The sequence below is a fragment of the Peromyscus eremicus genome, chromosome 4, assembly GCF_949786415.1.
Source record: "Peromyscus eremicus chromosome 4, PerEre_H2_v1, whole genome shotgun sequence".
NCBI lineage: Eukaryota > Metazoa > Chordata > Mammalia > Rodentia > Cricetidae > Peromyscus > Peromyscus eremicus.
The window spans coordinates 135,109,712-135,132,931 of NC_081419.1; the positions used below are offsets into that span (position 1 = coordinate 135,109,712).

The 23,220-nt window shown below is 42.3% G+C and overlaps 1 protein-coding gene across 1 annotated transcript in view; it reads right to left on the reverse strand.

Moving 5' to 3' along the window:
• The window catches only part of Ptprt (protein tyrosine phosphatase receptor type T), an 805,504-nt gene that overhangs the window by 190,273 nt on the left and 592,011 nt on the right, over positions 1 to 23,220 (reverse strand). The window contains exon 13 of the mRNA XM_059258971.1: positions 21,881 to 21,917. Within this exon, the coding sequence (XP_059114954.1) occupies positions 21,881 to 21,917 (37 nt within the window). The remainder of the gene's footprint in view (positions 1 to 21,880; positions 21,918 to 23,220) is intronic.

Sequence of the window (23,220 nt, forward strand, 5' to 3'; positions counted from 1 at the left end):
TATATGCTCACAGTCACTAGGGGTTGCCTCTTCGACATATCTTTTGGGAGACACAATTTGACATACAACTTAGTTGAGTCATGATGCTACAAGCAGCCCATTGATGGGATGCAAACAGGATAAGAATCTTTGAAATTCACTAAGTAAAGGGCAAACACTGTCTGAGGTCACGGCCCACTGACAGCATACCAAGAGAGAAGAGAGAACTTCTTGCTCAGACACATTCTAAAGAGAATATAGGCCTTCAGGACAGTCAACATGCCCTGGTTTCCTGCCCAAACAGCATTGCAGGGTGCACTGGGGACCTAGGCTTCCTAAGGCTCTTATTCAAAAGCAAGTTCTTTTTTTTTTTTTTCTAAACAACTCTAGACAAATTGATCCTTCAAGGGATGATTGTGCTACCTGACTCAGAGGGCCAGGAAGTGGGAAAAGAGACAAAGAAAGATCTGCCAGCTGGGGCAGCTTAGTCCAAATTATGCCTCTGCAACATGAAGTTTTCAGTAGGCATCAGAGGGCTTGGGGAAGAGAGAAGGTACCCTGAAGGGAGGGAGAAATCCATAGCAAGGATTAGAGGAAGTGTGAGCAGGATCAGAGAGGGGAGCCAGAAAACAGGCAGCATGGAATTCAGATTAGCTCAACTAACCCAAGCAAGGGTGATAAACCAGCAAGGACCGGTGGAACAATTGTTGAAGTTCCAGTCAAATCCACCATGAACGTGTTTTCTTTTTTTCTAGCCTTTGAATCATGGCTTTTAAAAATGGAAACACTGAATCAGTGTGTTTGGGATTAAAACAGATCTATTCCCTTCCCCCAAAGGATGGGTGGGAATCCAGCTCTTCTATTAGTAGAGGTGGTGGGCTGATGTGAGTAGAGATGGGACTAGAGCTGTGAGAACGGCCGATGCTGGTCACACTGACACACCAAGTCTCTCCTCATGACTCTGCTCACACATGACTTCTTCTGAACCAGCCCTGTGCAAAACCAGGGAAGACTTTAGGCTCGGCAGGCCCAGGCCCAGCACAATTGGGAGGCGGTATACTAGGCCATGAAGAGTTCCTAGTAGGCTGAAAAATCAGTGCTCAGGGACTCACAATGGTTCTCACAAAATTGGAAAAGACCATGTTGGGTAAGATGTATGAAGTGTCACCATGTGGAGGCAGAAAGAGGGACAGGAGGACCGACACAGTACATTGTGTCTGGCACATGCTCTATCAGCCTTAACCTCTTACCCTTCTATCTGACTGTACATGCATGAGGCTAAGAGAAAAACCACTTGCATATTTGCTGAGAAGAAGGAAAAAGTTGACAGAATTCAAACAGCTCCAAGAGAAGCTTATGCTATGGGTTGTGCCAAGGTGAACCAGAACCCTCACTCAGGGCTGGAGGCAGCCGACCATTTCCTGTAGATTCTGAGATAACAGGCTTTGTAGAGCTCCCACAGGTTTAGACAGACAGACCACAGGAGGGCAGGAGGTGAGAAAGGCAAGTACTTATGTGATCGGTATGGAAGAGATAAAAAGAGCAAAGGAGGAAATAAAGTCAGAGAGATGGAGAAGGCAGAGACAGGGTGTCCATCCCACAGTGCAGGGGAAGCTGGGGGCATGTATTAATCAGTATCTGACTCTTCTTTTTGAAGGATCACTTGGGCATCTGTGGGAAGGACACACTGGAAGAGGAGGAATGGGAAGATAGCTATACCAACCAGGAAGCCATAGCACTAACTTAACTAAGACTTCAGTAGTCCCATGCATGAGCACTGCAGAGAGGAAGGAGAGAGAGACCCAGGAGCCATCCTAGAGGCAGCATCAGCCACATGTGATGGCAGATATCAAAGATGGAGAAAGAGAGAGGAGATGGATAACACTGGGTTTCTGAATCTGAATTTGATGATGGTTTGAGTACAAGACTGTGGCCTGATTTCTCCTTGGCCTAATGAGAATATCCCACGAGTGAAAATGGTGTTATGAAAACCTCAGCCATAGATGTTCCCCAACTAACCGCTGTTTTGAAGGCAGAATAAGCATTTGAGTGCTACTAGAGAGAACTCTGCATGTCTCGTCTGGACAAAGTCTACGTATTCAGTTGAGAGGTTGGTAAAAGAAAATGCAACAAAAAATAGTGGGCCAACTGCCTTGTTTCTTGTCATACTTTGAATGGACCATGACTAAAGACAGTGTCTGGTTCACTTTGCATCAAGTTCTGGAGTCACACATGTGGCCTAAGAGCAGAACCAAAGAAAGCCCTCTGCACTCAGCATCCCTGACCGGCTACTGGGGTCTCTGAACTTAACCTGCAGGCACAGTCCTTCTGAAACAGGTTGAATGGAGGGGTGTGAGGTCCAAGGGATCTTAGCACTGTATCTCCTTAGCTCTTTGCCCTCACCTCTTGCTCTGGGTTGTCACAGCAGCTGGGCTTGCTGTGCAATTGGGTCCAGCCTTTTAGCTCTATCTCAGCTTCATTATATGCCAGGATTTATGAATGCTATTGGGCTCTTCAGATGCCTCTAGCTGGAGGTCTTGGTAGTTACTACCTCCCTCCCTATTCTTCACTTGTCCCAGAAATCATTGCTGTTGCCTGGCCATAGCTGCTGCTTGCCCATTTGCCTGGCCCTTTCTGGGTCTCAGTTTCTTCGTCTATAAAATGGTTTTAGGTTTTCATAACAGCAATGTATGTATAAGATAATGGAGACTATCTCCCTTGTTCTCTCTACAGCTAGGCAATGTTAGTATCTCTGTTCTGCAGATAAAGAAATGGAGCAACAGCTCTGAAATCATGTGGCCTTTGAGACACAGCCCTAAGTCACTCTGCTGGAGCATCTCCAGGACTTGGCTCATCATAGGTGCTCACTAAGATCGGCAGACGGTGTGGTAAATAAACTTGGACTGCCTAGAGAGGCCTGAGTTTGAATCGTGGTACCATCCTTTCCAAGTTCTGTGATTTTTTTTTTTTTTTTTTTTTTAGTCACTTAAGTTTCAGACGCCTGAATTGTAAAACCAGAACAGCACCTGACTTGGTAGAGATTTGGGAAATTTTACATGAGCTCATAAAGTGAAATGCTGAGCATTTCCCCATAACATGTATGAAGCACGGGACATACATTATTCACTTTATTGCTTTTTTTTTAAAATCATACTGTCAGATGTCCTTGATACCATCAGCCCCTAGAACTCTCTGGTCTCTGAAGCTGAGATGTCCTCAGAGCCTACCCCTCCTTTCCTCACCAAGCACCATCCAGAACGGTGAATATTCAGCACGCAGCTTTACCCTGTTCTGCCTCCGGCTCCTGTTCTCACACCATCTGTTGGCTGCCACCAGTGGCATTAGCTCCATGGGTGAGCTGTCTCGGCCTCAGGGGTTTCAAGGTTGCAGGGCCCAGTCAGTGACTCTAGGAGGTGGTTGTTATGTCTCATTGTCTTTATTCTGCCCACAGAGTCTTGTTCCAAAGCCCACAGCTCTTTGTACCTAGGCTTAGGGTGTTCCTGAAACACCATTATTCTAAGGGCTGTTGCCGAGCACCTCCAATAAGTATCATTGGAACCTGAACCTTGTCACATAGCAGGGCCCCAATGAAGAAACAATAGTAATAGCTTTAGCATGAGATACACAGAAAAGAAATGAGTGCCAAGGGAAGTCTAGCCAGCACCCTCTCAGCACCTCCTAGCCTTGGCTAGGGCTACATCCATGTCTCCAGTTGTACCTCATCATGACTAGACCAGCCAGACCAGAACTCAACTGCATGACTTCTGACTTTGTAAATGAGGAATCTGGGCTTCATAAAGGTGGGGTGATTTTCTCAAGGTCCCCCAGTTTTAACAAATATATTTTGGGCTTCAGAAGAAGGCTTGGGCCAAAGTTCCTCTCATGGACAAATTAACAATGGGCATTGAGCATGGCCCAAGGCAGTGAGAGCAAAATGTTGTTGGAGATCACCTTTAATTCCTCCACTCTGGCCTCTGGCTGGGTACTGCCCATGCCCTTCTGGGTGCAGAGACAGAAGCCTGGATGAGATAGAGAAGGTTGGAGAGATGAGGCATTCTTTCTGCACTGGTGGGGCTGTACTAGATCAAGTTCTTGCAGGTGAAATGTTAATAGACTAGTCCACTGTAGCCTCAGATCAACCTTCTAGAGAAAAATGACCAGTCTTGGCCAGGGAAACTTTGCTTCATTTTTCTCCATGGAAACTTCTCAGACCTCTACTTAATACATCCCCACATGCACTTTGAACAACCAAACATATTTCCAAACATGGAGAAACACCCCCTGGGGTGTGGCCTAACAGGACATGAATAGTTACAGAACCTGGACTCTCTTCATTTGCTCCTTTGCTCCCTAAGAAGGGACCAAGAAGATTAAGGCACATTTCATGTGTACATTTGTACTGTCCCAAATGGTCCTCACTAGGCCAGGTGTGATATCATCCCACACTCGGAATGGGATCAAGGAACTGAAGTTTAAGGTTATTTTATTTCAATTGTTTTAAAATTTAAAATGGACGCAATGAAAAGCTTGTTTACTTGTTGCATATAATTTCTCTCTCTCTCTCTCTCTCTCTCTCTCTCTCTCTCTCTCTCTCTCCCTTTCTCTCTCTCTCTGTGTGTGCGTGTGTGTGTGCGTGTGTGTGTGTGCATGTGTGTGTGTGTACGTGTGTGTGTGCAGTGTATATGGTATGTGTGTACCTAGTGGTGTCAGTGCGTGTAAATGTGTGTGAAAGGATGTACTTATATGGGTTTCTTTGTAGGGGCTGGAGGTTGATATTGGTGTCTCCCTCAATTGTCATTAATTAAGTTTTTTTTTGAGACAGTGTCTCTTTGGAATCTGAAGTTTCTAGATTCAGCAAGTTTAGCTAGCCATTGAGCTTCAGGGACCTACCTATCTCTACCTCTTACTGCTGAGATTATGGGAATGAGCTTCTCCAATCAGGTTGTCATCTCAGTTCTGGGGACACAAACTCAGGTCCCTGTGCTTGTGTGGCAGGCTCTTTACTGACTAAGCCATCTCCTTTGCCCTCAAGTTTTGTCACTTTAGTATTCCTTTCATTTTAACTATTTAAAACATAGCATCTGAATCAAGACACACTCTAAATGTAAAAAAATATCAGCTATCAAGTGGTACGAAAACAAGAATGTGAAATATCTTCCATTTAATAGTTCTGTAAAATATTGATTACTTATTAAATGGTATTTGGGGCATGTTAGATGAAATAATTTATATTATTAAAATCAATTTCAAGTTTCTTTTATTTTCATAATGGGATTTCAAACATTAGAAATTATATCCACCAATCAAATTATATTTCTATTGAACAGTGATGCTCTGGAGCTTTTAAAAAGCTATTTGTAGAGGGTTATTTTGTTCCTTAGGGGACATCAGAGAATGTCTGGATATATTAGGTTGTGACAATTGGGGCTGACATGCTAATGACATCTTGTGGGTAGAGGAGGGAGGTTCTCTAAACATCCCACAGCACATAGGTTGGACTGTAGCCACTGAGAACAATCCAGCCCCAGATGTCAACTGTACCACGGTCAGAAGCCTTGGTCTGGAGCAGGGATTTCTTGAAGGGAAGCCTAGTGGTTCAGGGACACCTGAAGAATTAACTGGGCTGAGACATTCACACACTGATAACACTTAGTTCTTTTTGTTAACCCTGGAGTTAGGTCTGATTAATCCCACTTCTCCACATGAGGAGATCAAATTCAACAAAGAGTAACTTACTCAGATCACCAGACCAGAAAGTGGCAGAGTTGAGAGCTGAAATCAGCCTCCACTCATCGCAAAGCCTAGGCCATCCATGCTACATCACATGGCTGTGCATATCACCATGCTGGAGCAGCTATGGAAACAGCCACCTGAACTTATAGCCCAATATCCCCATCACTCATACCCAGGCAGTTATTATTTACATCAGCTATTATTGCCACCAGAGAATGGGCATTAACAAAAGCACCCTTTGAAAGGGACAGCATGCTCTGAGAAAAAACTCACAGGCACCTCACCCATCAAACTAAGCTAGGAAACGGGTGGGAATAAATGGAGCACAATAAAATAAACCTGTCAGAGGAGGAACATTCGGATGCCTAGAGAAGGCAAAAGGTAAGAACAAATGCTCCCGATATGGGATTGGCCCTGTTTAAAGAAAACATCATCTCACTGTTTGACTTGAATAGAGCCAAGAGAACAATGGCCAGCATAAATAGAATTGCTCATACACACTCCAGGGAGGCACTGTTTCCCCATAAATCTGGTTTGGGGACAGTAGCTAGAGTCACTTCCCTCTCATTGCCTTTGTGCATGCTCTCATGTGTCTATCTGTGACTTGCCTCTCTTGAGGAAGGGTGAGTTTGGTGGGTCTATTTTAGAGAAGGGTGGGAACTGCCATTTTATGAAGACCTACTATGTGCTGCCAGTGTGTAGGGCATTCTGCGAGGTTACTAAATTCAATCTTCAATATGACAGTATGAAGTAAACATGATACTTGGTTTCCAAGGTAAAAATAAGCCTATCCAGTATGTTAAGTGTCTGTAATCAAGGAGTGGCTAAGATGAGATACTTGCAGTGTTGCCAGGGACACACTGAAATGTGCTGCTTTACAGCAATACAAATAATGGAGCCAACATAGTGCCACAGTGGATGCTACCGAGGCTCTACCCACATCTCCTTTATTTGACTGGTGTATTTACTTGAAGCTACTGTAGATATTGGATGTAAATGGCTCATTGATACCTCCTACTCTGGAGAAGGTATCCACTTCTCTAGAAGGTTGTGCACACTCGTGACAGTGGATAGTTATTAACACATGGGGCCAACCTATGTAACAACTGTATTCCAGAGACACCCCAGCCCCAGGGTTATAACTAACTTTGTTCTCTCCTGTATCTATCTCCTTTATGTCTGAGCACATCTCTCAATGGATAATCTGCACCAGAAAACCCATCACAGGGTCAAGTGATGTTTGGAAAGGGGGTGGAGCAGATGAAAGGGCTCACATTACCCTTGACAGCTACACTTTACTTCCCACCACTATTAACAGACCAGTCAGTGACTGGGACAGGCAAGAACTTTGATAAAGACTGTGGGTAAATATGTGAAATCTCTCAAGAAGCTTTCTATTGGTCAGAAGGGGACTCTTGAGGAAGGATAGGTATGGTTAACAGGTTATCTTTCCTTTCCATGTTCTGAATGGACACTGGCTTTTAATGGGTGGGCTCTATCTTTTGAATAACTGTGTCTATTTCTGTGAAATGAACTCTGCCTATGCTGTGTTTGAGGGGAAAGGCTTACATTTATACCAAACAAATACTTACACTAGGTTGGGCACTTTTATTCCAGCTTCTTTGACATTTATTATCTTGTTTAGTCTTATAATGTGATTTCAGAGGAATCTGAATATGTAGAGTTCATAAAGCCAATATGTGTTCCCAAAGAGACAAATACTATTATTCCTTCTTAACAGAAAGGAAGTGTGGGGCCAGTCACATCTAAAGGATGTACCGGGGCCAATGATAGAGCTGAGGTTGTGATCAAACCTACTCATTCCTTAACAACAGCCTGTTCAGTCAGCTTTCTCCCACCCTTGGACAACAACTCAGTTGCCATTTCTCCTGTGAAATACTTCTTTCGTTCCAGGTGTGCGTGTGTGTGCACACGCACGTGCGTGTGTATATGTGTGTGTGTGTGTATTTTACACTTCTCCTTAGCATTAGTGAGAATTGCACATTTATTTGTGTAGTCGTTTTATCAATGAGCTAAGGCATCAGAATTTGTCTTTGTTGCTTGTTATTGTATTCCTCAGTACTTAGAACAATGCCTGGTACATAGTAGGTAGAATGGGTGAATGGATAAGCAGAGGGATGTATGAATAGGTAAGTGGAGAGAATGGTGGTTAGATGGATGAAAGGGTAGATGGGCAGGTAGGTGGGTGGGAGGATGTGGTGAAAGAACTGTCAGTTCATCTCTGTGCACCTGGCCTAGAGAGCCCACAGAGCATGGGCCATGGGCCATTCCCTCCCTCCTGCCCAGGGCTCTGGTGATCACCTGTGGTGAGGAGGCAGAGTGGAGTCCCCGGGGTCACCTGGGCGCTGCCCATTGGTGCTGACCACAAGGAAGCCAATCCCCAGGCAGCATGCAGAAGAGAAGGAGAGAAAGAAACACACATGAACACATGTGGTACAATGAGTAAGACTAATTCTTCTGGCTCTAAAAAAGAGCTTGTACTGAACAACAAAAGAACATCATGATTTACCAAAACAGTGGCCTGAAATAGATTTTTCTTAAATGATAAAAGAGTAAGAGTCACCATTTATCAAGAACGCATGACATGTCATGTACTCTACCAAGTACCTCGTGTACAGTGTTCCTAAGAAATAGGACAACTAGAAGGGTCGGTGGCATTACAAATGAATCTGTCATTTCTCCAACCAAAGTACACTCCCCTAATCTTTCTAGTTTTTGTAAATGGTGCCACCACCCACATAGCATCTCTGGGACACCTATTAGTAAGGGTGTCCATCTTCTATCCTTCTTTTACATGACTTCCCATTTATAACTGGTCACCATCTCTTACTGATTCTACTCCAGAAAAGCTCGCCAAGATGCCCCCTTCTCTCCAGTTTCAGTCCCACTTTCTCCAGCCATTTTTATATTGCATTTGGACCATTTAAACAGCTTCTATGGGCTCACTGTTCTGGTCTTCCTCCCCCGCTACTGAGTCGCTACCATTTGATAAAAACATATCATCATCCTCGCTGCCTTCAAAGGTAAACCTCAAAGCCCTTGACACAGCTCACAGACCATCGGTGATGACTTCCCAGCTTTCCTTGCCATACTCATTCCTCTATACTCCCACCACCTTATTCTCTGCTCAGCCGCCAGCATGTAAACACACTCCCATGATGAACAGCCCCGACTGCTTGTCTATAGACCATGCCTGGGCCAGTCACTCATAAGGCATGGATTCCTGCCTGCCTCTTCCCCTGGGAGACAACTGCTAACCTATCAGGAATCAGCTTGGATCTTCCCTCAAGGGTCCTGCATTTGCAGCAGATGTCTCTTTTGTCTTCCCATAATATCCTAACATTCTCTTCTCATTGCAGCAACCTCCCCCTATTGTGAGTGGATGCTTTTCCCTTAACCCTATAGTCTCCTTGAAGGTAAATGCTGTGTCTCATTGACTAATGTGTTTCTGTGGCCCTCTTCTGCACCTGGAACATAGTAGGTACTCAATGAATATTTGTTGGGTAAATGAATGAATGAAGAAATGGTGACTCAGAAATTTTACAGCTTGATCAAGGTCACAAAAATAGTAACTAGCAGAGGCTGTATTCAAAGCCTGGTTTGTCTAGCTTTAATGTCCCTGTCCCTCCAAGTGTCTAAAGAAAGTGATACAAAAATCCCAGCAAGTATTACACTCTCAGTCACAGACTACAATGTTCCCTGGTCATTTATCAGCAAAACTGCACAAGATCTTTATTCAAAATGGTGAGAGTGATGGGGTATCCCAGACCAAGTGATAAACAAAAATACATTATTTCCAAAATGATACAAGAGGCAAGCTTGACCAACAGCCAGTTGACAACTATAAAAGTTAACCACCCCTGCACAGTGATCATAACACTCTGTTCTGAAAGACATGTGAAGTTTTGTCCTTTCCAAAGCACTTTCTAAGTCAGTGGTGAGTTTGTGGTCCAAGTCTGGTATCTATGCTATTTCCTGTGTAGGTATATGGTAAGAATGGTTCTTAGATTTTTAAAGTGGTACAGGAAAAATATGACTAATATTTGGCAGTATGCTCTTCTAATTAGCTTTCACTGTCAACATGACATAACCTAGAGTCAGCTGAGAAGGGAGTCTGAATTGAGCACTTGTTCAGTTTGGAAAAGCCTATGGGCATGTCTGTGAGGGTTGTCTTGATTGTTATAGATGCAGGAGGGCTCAGTCCTCTGTCTCTAGGCAGGTGGTCCTGGGCTATATTAGAATGGCCAACATTCATGAGCCTGCTAACAAGCAGTGTTCTTCCATGGTTTCTGCTTCAAGTTCCTGCTTTGGCTTTCTACAATGATTTATTGTTATGTTATGTTATTTTATGGACTGTAACCTGTAAGCTGAAACAAACTCCTGCCCCAACTTGCTTTTGGCCAGAGTGTTTTATCACAGCAAAGAGATAAAACTACAATTTATATGAAAATTATATACATTCAAATTTTTCATTCTCAGAGTTTTATTTTAATACAAATGTCCTCCAATGTATCTCTACAATTGCCTTTGCGATTTGGTGGCAAATCTGATAGGGAGGAGAAAGATCTTAAGGCCTACAAAATTGAAAATATTCACTACCTTGCCTTTTATAGGAAAGGTTGCTAACCTCTGTTCTAAGTGACTATTTCCTATTAGTCTGTTTTCCTTCCAGCCCCATGAGGTGGGTAAGACAAGGTACTGTGGAGCTCACATGTCAGAAAAAGACAATAGGCTGGGGGCGGGGGAAGACAAGACTCAGACTTCTATATAGCCTCCATCAGCAGCCTCTTAACTGTTCTTTCTGCAGCCTAGCTCCTGCCTTAGTCCATCTTCTCCATTCACTGTTGAGGCTGCAGCTAGGGTACCCTCCTGAAAAAGGAGTCTGCTTAAGCACTCCTGTCCAGGACTCTCACTGGACAGAGAGAGGGAGAGGGAGAGGGAGAGTGAGAGGGAGAGGGAGAGAGAGAACCACCAATGAGGCTATATTTAGTGCAGAGTGGTTTTGCATGATACTTCTGTTTATATGGGGAGTATGTGTGCATCAGTGCAGGCACCCTTGGAGGCCAGAAGCATCAGATCCCCTTGGCTCTGGAGTTGAGGGCAGTTGTGAGTGACCTGATGTGGGTGCTGGGACTCAGTAAGAGAACAGTTGTCTTGTTTAACTGCTGAGGCATCTCTCTAACCCTAGCATGTTTTCACCTCACGATTGCTCCTAACTACCTCTGTTCTGAAAATCTTTCTAACCCTCATATCATCCTCTGTGATGATTTTCACCCTTGTTTCAAAGCTTGGCTTTGTGCCCATACACTCTGAGAAAGCTTGTACTATGATTTTTTGTTTGTTTTGAATTTCCCTTCCTGCCCCAATGGCATTTCAGGCAAATATTCACCTTAACCTTCTTATGCTATGTTGGTGTTATGCTATGGTATGTGTGTTAGCTCTTCCAGTGCCTACCATTTGCTGAGTGTTTGTTATCAGTCAGGTACCACACAGAGCACTTGATCTGCGCTACTTTGCTAGGTTCTTGTATTAGGTCAGGGAAATCAGTGGCATTGCTCCTGTCAGTCTGTGGATGCTGGCAATGAGATTCAGAGCAGTTAAGTACCTTTGCTGGCCTAGAATCGAATGCTGTGCAAACCCAAAGATGAACTTCTCAACCACTAGAGAATAAGGGCCACATATCAATATGAAATTTCACTTAATAAACAAATAATAAAAGCTAAACTGGGTACATAAAACTCTGGCTCAGTATTTTCAATTTACCAGGCATGTCACTTGGAAAATAGCATGTTCTTCTAAGCCAGGCTCTTTACCTAAAACGTGAAGGCAGTAATAGGTATCTTGAAAAATGATTTTAAGGAAAATAGCACAAGTCTTAGTTTAGCTGGCAGAGCCCAGAGGAGGCCCCCTCACTTTACCTTCTAGGGATACAACTCTGGGGTAATGCTCAGGTAGCAGGCATAAGACCACATGAATAGATGGGTGCTCTTATAGTGAGTGGAGAAGCAGAGGAGAGGTGTGATTATGGATTTAAGCAGAACAGGGAAATGGAAATAGGAACAGGTGCTGCACATGGAACTGGAAATGATACAGTTCGCCAGTATCATTTCACTTCTGAGATGTACAGAAGAGACAGAGTCACCTTGAGGTCAGGCTGTATCATGTAGTAGCTCTTATCAAGGACATGGAGTGGAAATATTAGTCATGTCTAAGTGAGATATTTAAGATACTGAGATATGGTTCTAGCTTGTTATTGCAGCAAAGCCTATTCTATCCTGACTAGCCCACTTGAAGAAGAGGTAGAAACATTTTCCTTCTCCTGCATCACCTGCTTTTTCTAAAAATTGGAGGGTTTGTGACTCACATCTCTCTTCACAGGATCTGTTTGGTGTATTTATGTACATAAGCAACCATGAATGAAAATCTGAGACCCCCATAAAGAAAAAGAAAGCTATAATGTGGAGTGCCTCTGACTTTTTTCTCTTCCAAAGCAATGAATGTCAAGTATAGAGAGATACTGCTGGGCTATAGCTGGCCCTGGAGAAGACATGCTTGAAGACAAACTAATTTCTTAGTTTCAGTATGGAAGTTAAGAGAGCTGAGAACTTTTTGAGCCTCCTCATTTTCTGCTCCTGACTTCAGATCTTAAATACCCCTGAAGAGATACAATGCCTGTTACAACCTGAAAACAAACTTACCAATCATTAGTAGAAAAGGGGTGTGGAGAAGGGTTAAGAAACAGAAGATGTACAATCCTACTGGTGATCCATGGAATGTCTTAGCCAGTTGCTGTGGGATGTTCTGTATGTCAAATGTGTTGCTTTGATTGGTTAATAAATAAAACACTGATTGGCCAGTAGCCAAGCAGGAAGTATAGGCGGGACAAGCAGAGAAGAGAATTCTGGGAAGTGGAAGGCTGAGGCAGAGAGACACTGCCAGCTGCCGCCATGACAAGGGAGATGTAAGGTACTGGTAAACCACGAGGCACGTGGCAACTTACAGACTAATAGAAATGGGTTAATTTAAGATAGAAGAAGTAGATAACAAGAAGCCTGCCACGGCCATACAGTTTGTAAGCAATATAAGTCTCTGTGTGTTTACTTGGTTGGGTCTGAGTGGCTGTGGGACTGAAGGGTGAGAGAGATTTGTCCTGACTGTGAGCCAGGCAGGACCAGAAAAACTCCAGCTACAGCCAGTCTATGATAGGAAAAAAAAATTCAATAGTGATATGGAGTGAGCTCTGAGTAGCATACCTGGAGACCTGAAGGTTTTCATACTTCTGAGCTTATGTGGGTTCATTTCTTGAGTGGAGATAAGAACAATGACCAACGTTTATTCAGCACCTGATGAGGGCTATGCTTTAGATCTTTCATCACACGTGATGTAACTCACATCACCACGTGTCTACACAAAGAGTTCTATGACTGGCTGTTGTGTAGCTCATCTTCTCAACTGGAAGGTTTTCTCCTGGAGGGAGGCTCGTTAACACTCAAGAAGTAAATGGAAATTGTACATCTTAGGAAGCTCCTGAAACAAGATCCACAGGGCCTCTCTCCAAAAGTATATGAGCTGTAACAATTGCTGGGGAGAGGAGATTCTGACCAGCAGAGCTATGCACACATCACACAGACAGCTCCAGAGACACAGCTTTCATGAGTTATCATCCATGCTAGGGGTAGACTTTTTAGTGATGCAGCTGCTTTTGAGTCACCCCTACTTCTGTCGGTTACTGAAAAAAAAAAACTAAGCTAAATTTGTGTTGAATCATTTCTTTGATCTGTCACTGGTACCCTATCTGAGGTGAATGGATGTTGGCTCATATCTCATCAAGAAAAATCACACAATACAAGAACACACAGGTGTTTAAATTTTGGAAACTTCCCTCCTCCCCATTGGAGAGCCCATTTATGGGGTTTAAATTCTTATTATTTCTAATCTGTATCTTTAGTCTATTGCAAATTTTCCCCATCCTTGCCTCCTGGGTCTAAATGGCCCCCCTTTCTCTTTAAGAGACACAAATCCTTTGGAAGCATAGATGTAAGCAAAAGCCAAACAAGGTATCTCATGTATGCAGCAGATAATTCTTCAGGTATGTACTCGGAGGACAAGAGTTAGTGTTGGCGTTTGTTTTCCTGGACTCTGATATAGCAGCTTTGTCCTTCTTGAGTGGGATATGGAGAAGGTGTGTATGGAAGAATGCAATTTGAGCTAGTCTAGGGAGAAAGAGGAAAACAAACATAAAAGAAGACCAGTGAAATAGGCCAGCTGTTTCATCAACAAAAATATTAAAGAAAGGGTTAGGATTTTTCATGACCTTTAGGTTATTTTATGGTGTTCTTTATGATATAATCTTTCATCTTCTCATACAACCCTCAGAAAAAGCTATATTATTCCATTGGCATTTTAGGACACAGATGGTAACAGGGCAGAGTAAAGGGTGGTAAAGGCCAAGGGGACTTTGTTTTATTATACAACCCCAAGCCCAGAATATTCATCACTCAGTCTCAACTAGAGAGGAATAGCAGTGCTATATGTCTCAACTCTCCAAACTCACACCTTCAGCTTCTTTTCCCACAGTTTGAAAGAGTTTAAAAGACTGAACAACAGCCAAGATTTTTTCACTGAACTCTATAACTTAAGAGTTTCCTCTAACAATTGCTATTTCATTATGCCCCTGTTCAGTCACCATAACTAGGTTTGGGTATGGTGTGTTCTTGGGTCTCTTCTGATAGTGCTGAGCAGGTTTGGAGAAAAGAACAGTACCATGCCAAAGGCTGATAAATGAATGAGGAAAATCCTATACATGGTTAAATATATATATATATATATATATATATATATATATATATATATATATATTATCTGTGGACGATTTTTTTTTTTTTTGAGACAGGGTTTCTCTGTGTAGCTTTGCGCCTTTCCTGGAACTCACTTGGTAGCCCAGGCTGGCCTTGAACTCACAGAGATCCGCCTGGCTCTGCCTCCTGAGTGCTGGGATTAAAGGCGTGCGCCACCACCGCCCGGCTATCTGTGGACGATTTTTATAAGCACTCAATCTTCAGATGTCAAGTGCCAAAGGCCAAGGGCAGCATCATCTCTGCACCCTTTCAGCTTCTCCACTTTGATTCTAATCTGAGTCCATCTGACACATGGTGGATATATAAAATTGCATGAGAAATGACTAGGGTCTGGGCTGTGGCCTTCTACAAAGACCCAAGATCTATGTAGGACTGCGTGTCTAGTCAAGACCTGTACAGCCACAGGAAAGACTGAAGCTCCTTGTCTATCATCTATCATATGCTTGGGTGAGTGATAGAAAGAATTAATGATACTTGCTCCAAAAGTGATGCAGTAGCCTCCAAGATGACAAGTTACTTACTTGTCTCAGGCCAAGCAACTAAACTTGGAGACAGGATTTGAAGCCAGGTGTCTAATTCTTATGATTTCAAGCAAACTTCTCCAGGATATGCAAGAGAACCTTCCAAGCAGAATTGGGCCAGTGTGGCTGGCAATTTCCTACTTAGAGAAGGCAATTTTTTACATCTCTCTTGGATTCCTGTACTGCATGTGGTTTGTTCTTCTGTGGCTAAGGAAGCCATGAACGTATCACCTTCTGTCTCAATAAGGCCCCCATCTTACCATCTGCAAAATGAGGGCATTTCTCTAAAGAAGAGCCATTTATTGTCCCTGTCAGTTCCTGTAGGAGGGAGGATCCATTACAGAGAGAAAAATGCCAAATGAAATGGCTTTCTTCATGCTTAGACTTGCCAAAAGATAGCACATTTACAAAAAGCCATTGTCCAGGCCTCTTGCCTATTGTCTTTGGACAACGGTTTTAGTCCATCCTTAATGGACAAGTCAGAGCTGTTGGTGACACTGGCCCCTTATCTCATGCTTCATTATTCTGAGGCTTCACTTCAGCACCTACTCCAAGGGGGCTGCTTTAATGGGCTCGTTAGAGTGTTTACTAGATTAAAACTGTAGCTGTCTTCTGCAAAGCAACTCGGCAAATGCCTTTATGGGGTTCCGGATTTATTTTGTCTCAATGACTCGGCTCAGTTTGCAAATCAAATCAAAGCTGATTTTTCTAACTGCCACTCCTGCACACCCAGCAGGAGTCTGCAGAGCCAGCTGCGTTCTCCTAAAGGCTGGTGCCAATGGTGAGGCTGCTGCTATTGCTTGCTGGTGGCTACTGTGGCTACAACCAACTGCCAGAAGACAGGTAAGTATGCACCCACTTGACCCTATTCGAGCAAGAGAGCAGGAGGACAGGACATAGGAAGTCAATTTTCTTTCTAAAAAGAGAAAAGATAAGATTATGTGACCTCAAGGATTGATCAGCAGGAATTATAAGAAGCTAATACACAGTGATGTTTCCAACTGAAGTGTCTAGAGGAACTCCTGGCTACTGGTGTGTCCAAAGTAGAAAGAGCTCCCCGAGGGAGTAGTGAAATTCTTGTCCACATGAACCATAAGTAGAGAAAGGCCTACTTTTTTGTTAGTGATCATAGATCACTCAGCTGTTCTTCTACTTCACCTTACTTCTATCCTCTGAGAGCACAGTCCTGATATATAGTTTACACTTTAGAAAAAGTGGACAAGAAAAAAATAATAACCTAGGATCCCTCTACCCATTGATCAGATAAATAATAAAAATAATAATCTAGGATCAGCTATCCATCCATACACAGAAATATCTATCTGTCCGTCTGTCCACTGACCCGACAAAGCATTCTCATATTTGTTCAACAAATATTATTGAGCATCAATGTGTGCTAAGATCTGGGGATGCAGTGATCATTAAAATAGACATGTTACTTGGCATCCAGCAGGATGGTAAATATTAAACATACAGACAAGAGCATGCATGTTTGCAAGTTGAGATGAGTTCTACAATCAAAGTGGAAATTTTGTGAATGTATGTTACTTTGGTGGTCAGTATGGTCTCTTCAGCAAGTAAGATTCAAGCTGCAACTTAAAAGATATCTACATGGTAAGCTGATGCATATGGTGGCCAGATACATATGGTTGCTCATGGTGAAAAAAAGGTCCTGAGATTGGAAGCAACTTCACATAGTTCAAGAGCTAAAAGAGGAGCTCAAGAGAAAGCTCACTTGGTAATGCTCTTGCTTTGCAAGCAAGAAGTCCTGAGTTCAGATCCCTATAATCTGTGATAAAAAGCTATGTCCAGTGGTGTGTACATGTAACCCCAGTGATGGTGATGTAGAAGATGGAGATAAGTAGATCCTTAGATGATTGTGGGAAAGCTAGCCTGGCCTACATGAAAAACTTTAAGGCCAATGACAGATTGTGTCTCAAACAAAAGATGAAAGGTATTTGAAAATTGGCCCTTTAAGCTGTTCCCTGACTCTCACATATGTATCATGCACATGTGTACTCTCCCCCATAAATAAATAAAAAGTGTTTTTTTTTTTTTTAAAACTAGAAGGAACCAGTGGGTAAAGGGGTTTGCTTTGTCCTTTGATTAACTGCTACTAAGTCCAACAACTTGAGTTTGATTCCTAGAACCCACATGGTAGATGGAGAGCATAAACTCCTTCAAGTAGCCCTCTGATCTCCATACATGTTCTGTGACACATGTTAGCCCCACTGTACACACCACAAAATAAATAAATAAAAGGTAATTCTAAAAAATAATTGAACAAAGACTATGTGCTGGAGTGCAGTGGATAAGCGGGGAAAAGCCTGGATGGGGACAAAGGGTAAACAGAAGTCATAGAATGCAGGAAAGACTGGTAGGGACCAGCATGGTGATAAAAGCAGTAAAGTTCAGAAGGGCACAAGAGGGCCCATCAGATTCTGAAAGTGGATCTGTCTGGTGTAGTTTTGCAACTGAGTAACATGATCAGAGACCATTCTCTACTTGGCTTTCTCTGCCCTAGCCCAAAGGGCATGCATTCAGCTATTTGGACATCTCCTTCAGCATCTACAGCTGGAATTGTCTTCTACCATTGAGGCTCATGCTTCTTCCATGTTTTATCTCTTATTTGAACTTCAGCACCTCTGAGTTCTAAGGATCTCATTTCAAGTTCCCATATACTCTCTAGGAAAGCCAAGAACCACTTAAAATTAAATTAGTCCTTTGACTATTACATACATGTGAAGAAACACATTCTGATTACTCACTCAACCTACCCCTTCTTATCTCCCTCCCATTTCAACCCCCTTCCCCAACAAGTTCCCTTCCAAGATTCATGGCATTTGGGTTGGTTTTGTGACTTTTAGTTTTACCAGGGCCATCTGTGTGTTCATTGGATTGGAACTGTCCATTAGAGCCTGGTGGGTCACAAGGGGCTACACAATTAAAGGCAATAGCTCTCCTTCCCCTTAACTTATCAGTAGCAACAAATAGTTCTGCAGTGAGAGTTAGCTACCTCACCATCCTCCTCCGTTCATGCCTGACTATTGATGGGTCCATTCTTGTGCAGACCCAATGAAAGCATGCACAGTTGCTGTGGTTTCCTGATTGTAATGACGGTCTCTTGCCTAGATGGCATGTCACAGCCCTTTCCCCCATCTTCCAGCTCTTACATTCTTTCCACCCCTTCTTCTACAATATTCATAGATCCCTAGCAGAGCTTTTAATCATGTTTAGCTTTCATTTCCCGTAAGTTGTTCAAGTTGAGCCCATCCCTGGTCTTCCAAAGATCAGCTCCATTTAATGATTCTATAGTATCTCCCTTATTTCTCACATTAAAACAAAAAAAAAAAACAAAAAAAATAAGAAACCAAATTTAAATCGATCATCTTTGCACATTGGTTTTGTACTGCCTTCATTTCAAAGTCTGCATTTTTTGTTTCTAAACTAAAACAGTATTTATTTACCCATTATTGCTGTTTCTCTCTACAGCTCTGAGCAGGTCTGTTACCAGGACTGGACTGTGCTCTGCAAAGGAATTCTGGAATGTTCTGGAATCTCTCACACTTGGAACAACTCTAGTAGCATTGTGCTGCCTCTCAACACGATGGTATAATCTTTCCAGGAGTCTTGTTGGAGTTAGAGGCAGTAGAAAGAGGCTTTTGGTTTGGCAGCCAGTTCCTCATATCAGGTTGGTGCAGCCCCAGGATGTGACTAAGAGCTTATGACCAGAACTTTCTCAACTCTGGTCTAAGGTTCACCTTTGTTACTTGTTCTGTAACTATCTTAGAGACTGTGGTAGAGGAATTAGCCAAAGTCTGATGAAGACTAGGGTGTCTTCTTACTATGAGCCAAGACAACTTCAGAGAAATGTGTATTCACTGTAGATCTAGTTTTAGTTCAACCCTGCCTGGAAAAGACTCTTGCTCAGCCCATCCCATTCACTTTTACAACTTTTGAGAGCCCTCCCTCAGCACTAGAACATGTCTCTAAATACTTGCCTCAGACTCTGCTTCTAGAGATAACAGGGAGACACAAATTAGAGCTACTGAGTATGTAACATAACAGGTAATGGTTTTAGGGTCAATACAGAATGACCCCAAATGAGTACTTAGGGCTGAAATACATGATAATTGTCTGGCTCTATGGGATTCATACAGATGACCATGGACAATATAGAGAACCCAAGGTCATGAACAAGACAACAGCAAGTTACTTTATCACTGGAGTGCGGGCCTGTGTCAGGCATGTGATTTCCCTCCAGATATGGAATGTCTGTCAGCAGATGCCCAAGGAAGATGCCAAAATGGCTGAAAGGTAGAGATTCATAAAGAGATAGTGATGACATATTTCTGGGACTGTATAAATGCCTGATTCCTGTGGAATTCCCAGCATCAAATTTCCCCCTGCAAAAACATATCTATAGCAAAATCCCACCAAAAAGAAATTTGGTCTAGGTAGTAAAAAAGGAATGGGATGAATTAGGTATCTTTCTTTCATTTCAGTGCCTTATGGGCAATACATGGATTCAGGCAGCATTTGCTTTTGATTGACCCTGGGATGTTTCAAGTGTTGTGACTGGTATGGAGTAGGCATGAACCAAGCATGAATCTCCTTCCCTTAGCCCTAGTGTTGTATTTCTCAAGAATCTTTCTTCTCTGGGACTGTAATGAGGGATGGCTCCCTGAACAATGATATGTTGGCATTCTGTGTTAGGTAGTTCTCTATCCTTTTCCAAGCAGTGATGGAGTCTCTAGTTTTTGGGAGGAAGTGTTGAATCTCAATGTACTACAGAAGTAGGATGTGGATGCTGGAAATGCCCTTAAAAGTATTGCATGTGCTTAATCAGCTAGGAATTCACACATTCATCCATGCATCCCTACCATTTCACACTCACACTTTACCTGTGCTACTAAAGAAAGACTCTAACCTAAGGTCACACAAGAGGAGACACAGTTATACTATGGAGAGATAGACAGCATGTTTGTTCTAGTTCTTCTAATGTCATTGCCATTCTCCATCTGACCAGCAACGTGTCCTTGGAATAGCCAGCATAGTGGCGTTCTATACATCTGAAGACTGTGGTCCTGAGACTGGTGGGAAAGCATAGTCTTATATATCGTCCCATCACTCTTCTATATACCTGTTGCCTCTTAAGTCACATGTTCCCAGTTCTCAGGTAAAACAGACCTAGTAAAGAACTCTTTGGAGGTGCTTATGTCTCAGTGTGTCCCTAGACCCCACAGCAGGGAGAGCACTCATCTTGGCTATTTCCTTGTACAGAGTGAAAAAGTACTGGGAAGCCATGAGTATTACCATGACAAAGGAATTTTCTCTGTATTTCTTACCCCTCTCTGGCTGCCTATTTACGTGGGATGCTTCAGACACCCAGCTTCCTGATTTCTGTCTAGAGCCCCAGTGCTACCAAATTGATGATGTTCTTCCTTCTACATTATCTGTTTTCTTCAGTGGTAAGGCCTGCCAAGGTCTGTGATTTGTGTCACTTCTGTCTGCAGGCCATCAATTCTCCCTGCCTCAAGACTATTTTGTCTCTTTCCACAGAGTCATTTGAGTTCCTTAGAGGGAACAAGTTAGGGACATGCCAGCTCAGGCACTTCTTATCACCAAGAGTCTCAATGTTCCATCTTCTTCCTGTACCATCCCTTTGGTGCCTACATATGCAGCTGAATTCTTAGAATTTAGAAAATTCCTAAGAGGTTTTGGAGCATACCTTGGTAGCTATATTTCTCCTCACCCCTGTTTCTTTCTTTCTTTTCTTTCTTTCTTTCTTTCTTTCTTTCTTTCTTTCTTTCTTTCTTTCTTTCTGTGCTCTTACTCACTCACTATCTCTCCTCTTCTACCCACATGTATGTGACTCCTTTGTTTGTACACATGTGCACATATTCACATATATACATATATAACTTGAGTCATTGCTTTTGTCTATAATATCTATGATGATATGTATAACTCTATTTATAAATTTTATACCCTTGGAAGTAAACTGTGAAATTTGTATGCTATGAATAAATGCAGAGAACAGAGCTCAATTTTGTTTCTTGTATATTGGTAGGGGAAGCTTTTGTTGAAAATATCCATTCTGTAAGAAAAAGATAAACCTGATTTCTAACCATTCAACCTTGTAATAGGTTAAATGATAACAAACCATTCATTGATTTTGTTTTTTTAAAAAAGTAATAAACAGAAACATGTACCAATTGAAAGAGCCAGGCAATTCAATTATAATTAGGAAAACAAAAGTGATGAGCCTGAACAATGCTGCCTTCGTGTTTTGGGGGATAAGTGTTGAAATGCGAAGGACATAACAATGCAGTGTCTGCTTTCTCATTTTAAAGGCAGCAATACTAATCACCTCATACTTGAAAGCCATGCGCCAACTGAATAAAGTGCAAAACCTCAACTACAGGTCTAATAGACAAGCTTAAAGAAAAACACCCCACAAACATAAACACAAATACAATGAATGTATACATGTGTATACACAGAATAAAATTTTAAAGTATTTTACATTCATTGTAAAATCCATCTATCCATCCAGTAAATATGTTTGGAGTTATTATGCTTTAAGCTCTATGTTATGAACATACTCTTTGGAGATACGTGGTGTAGATGCAAATGACCCCAACAAAAATAATTATTTCCTTTTGGTTTTAGACACTGTTGCCTAAATTTCACTTGTGGGAACACAGGAACAATGCTTGTATTGCTGAAGAACAGATAAAGTCAGACAAGGACAGGACCACATACCTTTCGTAGCCAGACGCACACAGTTGATTTTTGTTTCCTGGGAACAACAAAAAGAATGAGACAGCAGTTAATTAATTGTTGATTATATAAGGATTATTATATAAAACTACTTAGAGATTTGTACATATACATATGTATGTACATGCATTTAATTATAATTTAAAATTTGCCTTTCCATTTTTCCCCGTATTGGGATCACCTTTGAATTTCAGCTCTTTATTTCCTCTCAGGCTTAGAACATATGTTTTTCTGTTTGTTTCATGGCACCTACTACTTCATAAACCTTTTCACCAGACAGAGCTACTTTATAAATATTCCAGCACTCAGAAAGTTTAGCAATGTTCAGTGGTTATGTGAGAATTTACAGGGTGCGTTGTTCTCAGGTGTGAATTAGCAGGTGGACCGCAGCCTTCCTTTGGAAACTTTGTTATAAGCAGCAATGCATCTACTTGGACAGACTGAATGGACACTTGACAAGAGTCAAGGCTGTGTGACATGTGTTATTGTTATGAATCAAACCACAAAGTTCATGTTCCAAAAAGTTGCTTTGGTCCTGAAATCTTTGATGTGTTTCATAGTCTTTATGACTAAAGCTTTCTCCCTCCCTCCTTTCATCTTCCCCTCTCTCTTTCTCTCTCCCCCGCACCGTGTGTGTGTGTGTGTGTGTGTGTGTGTGTGTGTGTGTGTGTGCATGTGCCTCTTTGTCTGCCTATCTGTGTGTCTATTACTCTGTATATAAAATCTTTACTGGGTGAACTCTTAGCTGTTTCCCAAGAGAAAAGGTTCCATAAATCTGTGACATTGCTGGTATGCTGTGGAGTTACAGCAAAATGTGCTCATAAGGAGAATCTTCTTAGCCTTCTTTACCAGAATTCATTTGCCAGGAGGTCCTGGAACCAGTGGAAATCCCATCTGACTGAATTACAGTTTGAAGGCAATGTAGCAAAGAAAGTAAAAACGTACAAGGAATGCAAAGGTGTGAGATGCCAAACCAAGTATCTTTCAAGAGCCCAGAGCTTATTATAGGATCCATTCTTTCTTGAAGGCATTTGGGTCCATCAGGTTAGAAAGACTGTGTTGCAATAATAAACCCCACAGACTTCAATGGATAGAAACAGCAAAGGCTACTGGTACTCTACTCAGACTACCACTCACACGTAGGTGTATGGATGGGTCTGAGAGATGGTGGTGGGGTGGCATGTAAATCACTTATTTACTCTAAATGATCAAGAAAGCTGCTCAATCCGTTTTAACTCAAAGGGAACAAATGCTGAAAAGGCAAACCCTAGAAATTGAATGCTTTGAATCAGAAGTGACACTCTCAATTCTACTCCTGTTTC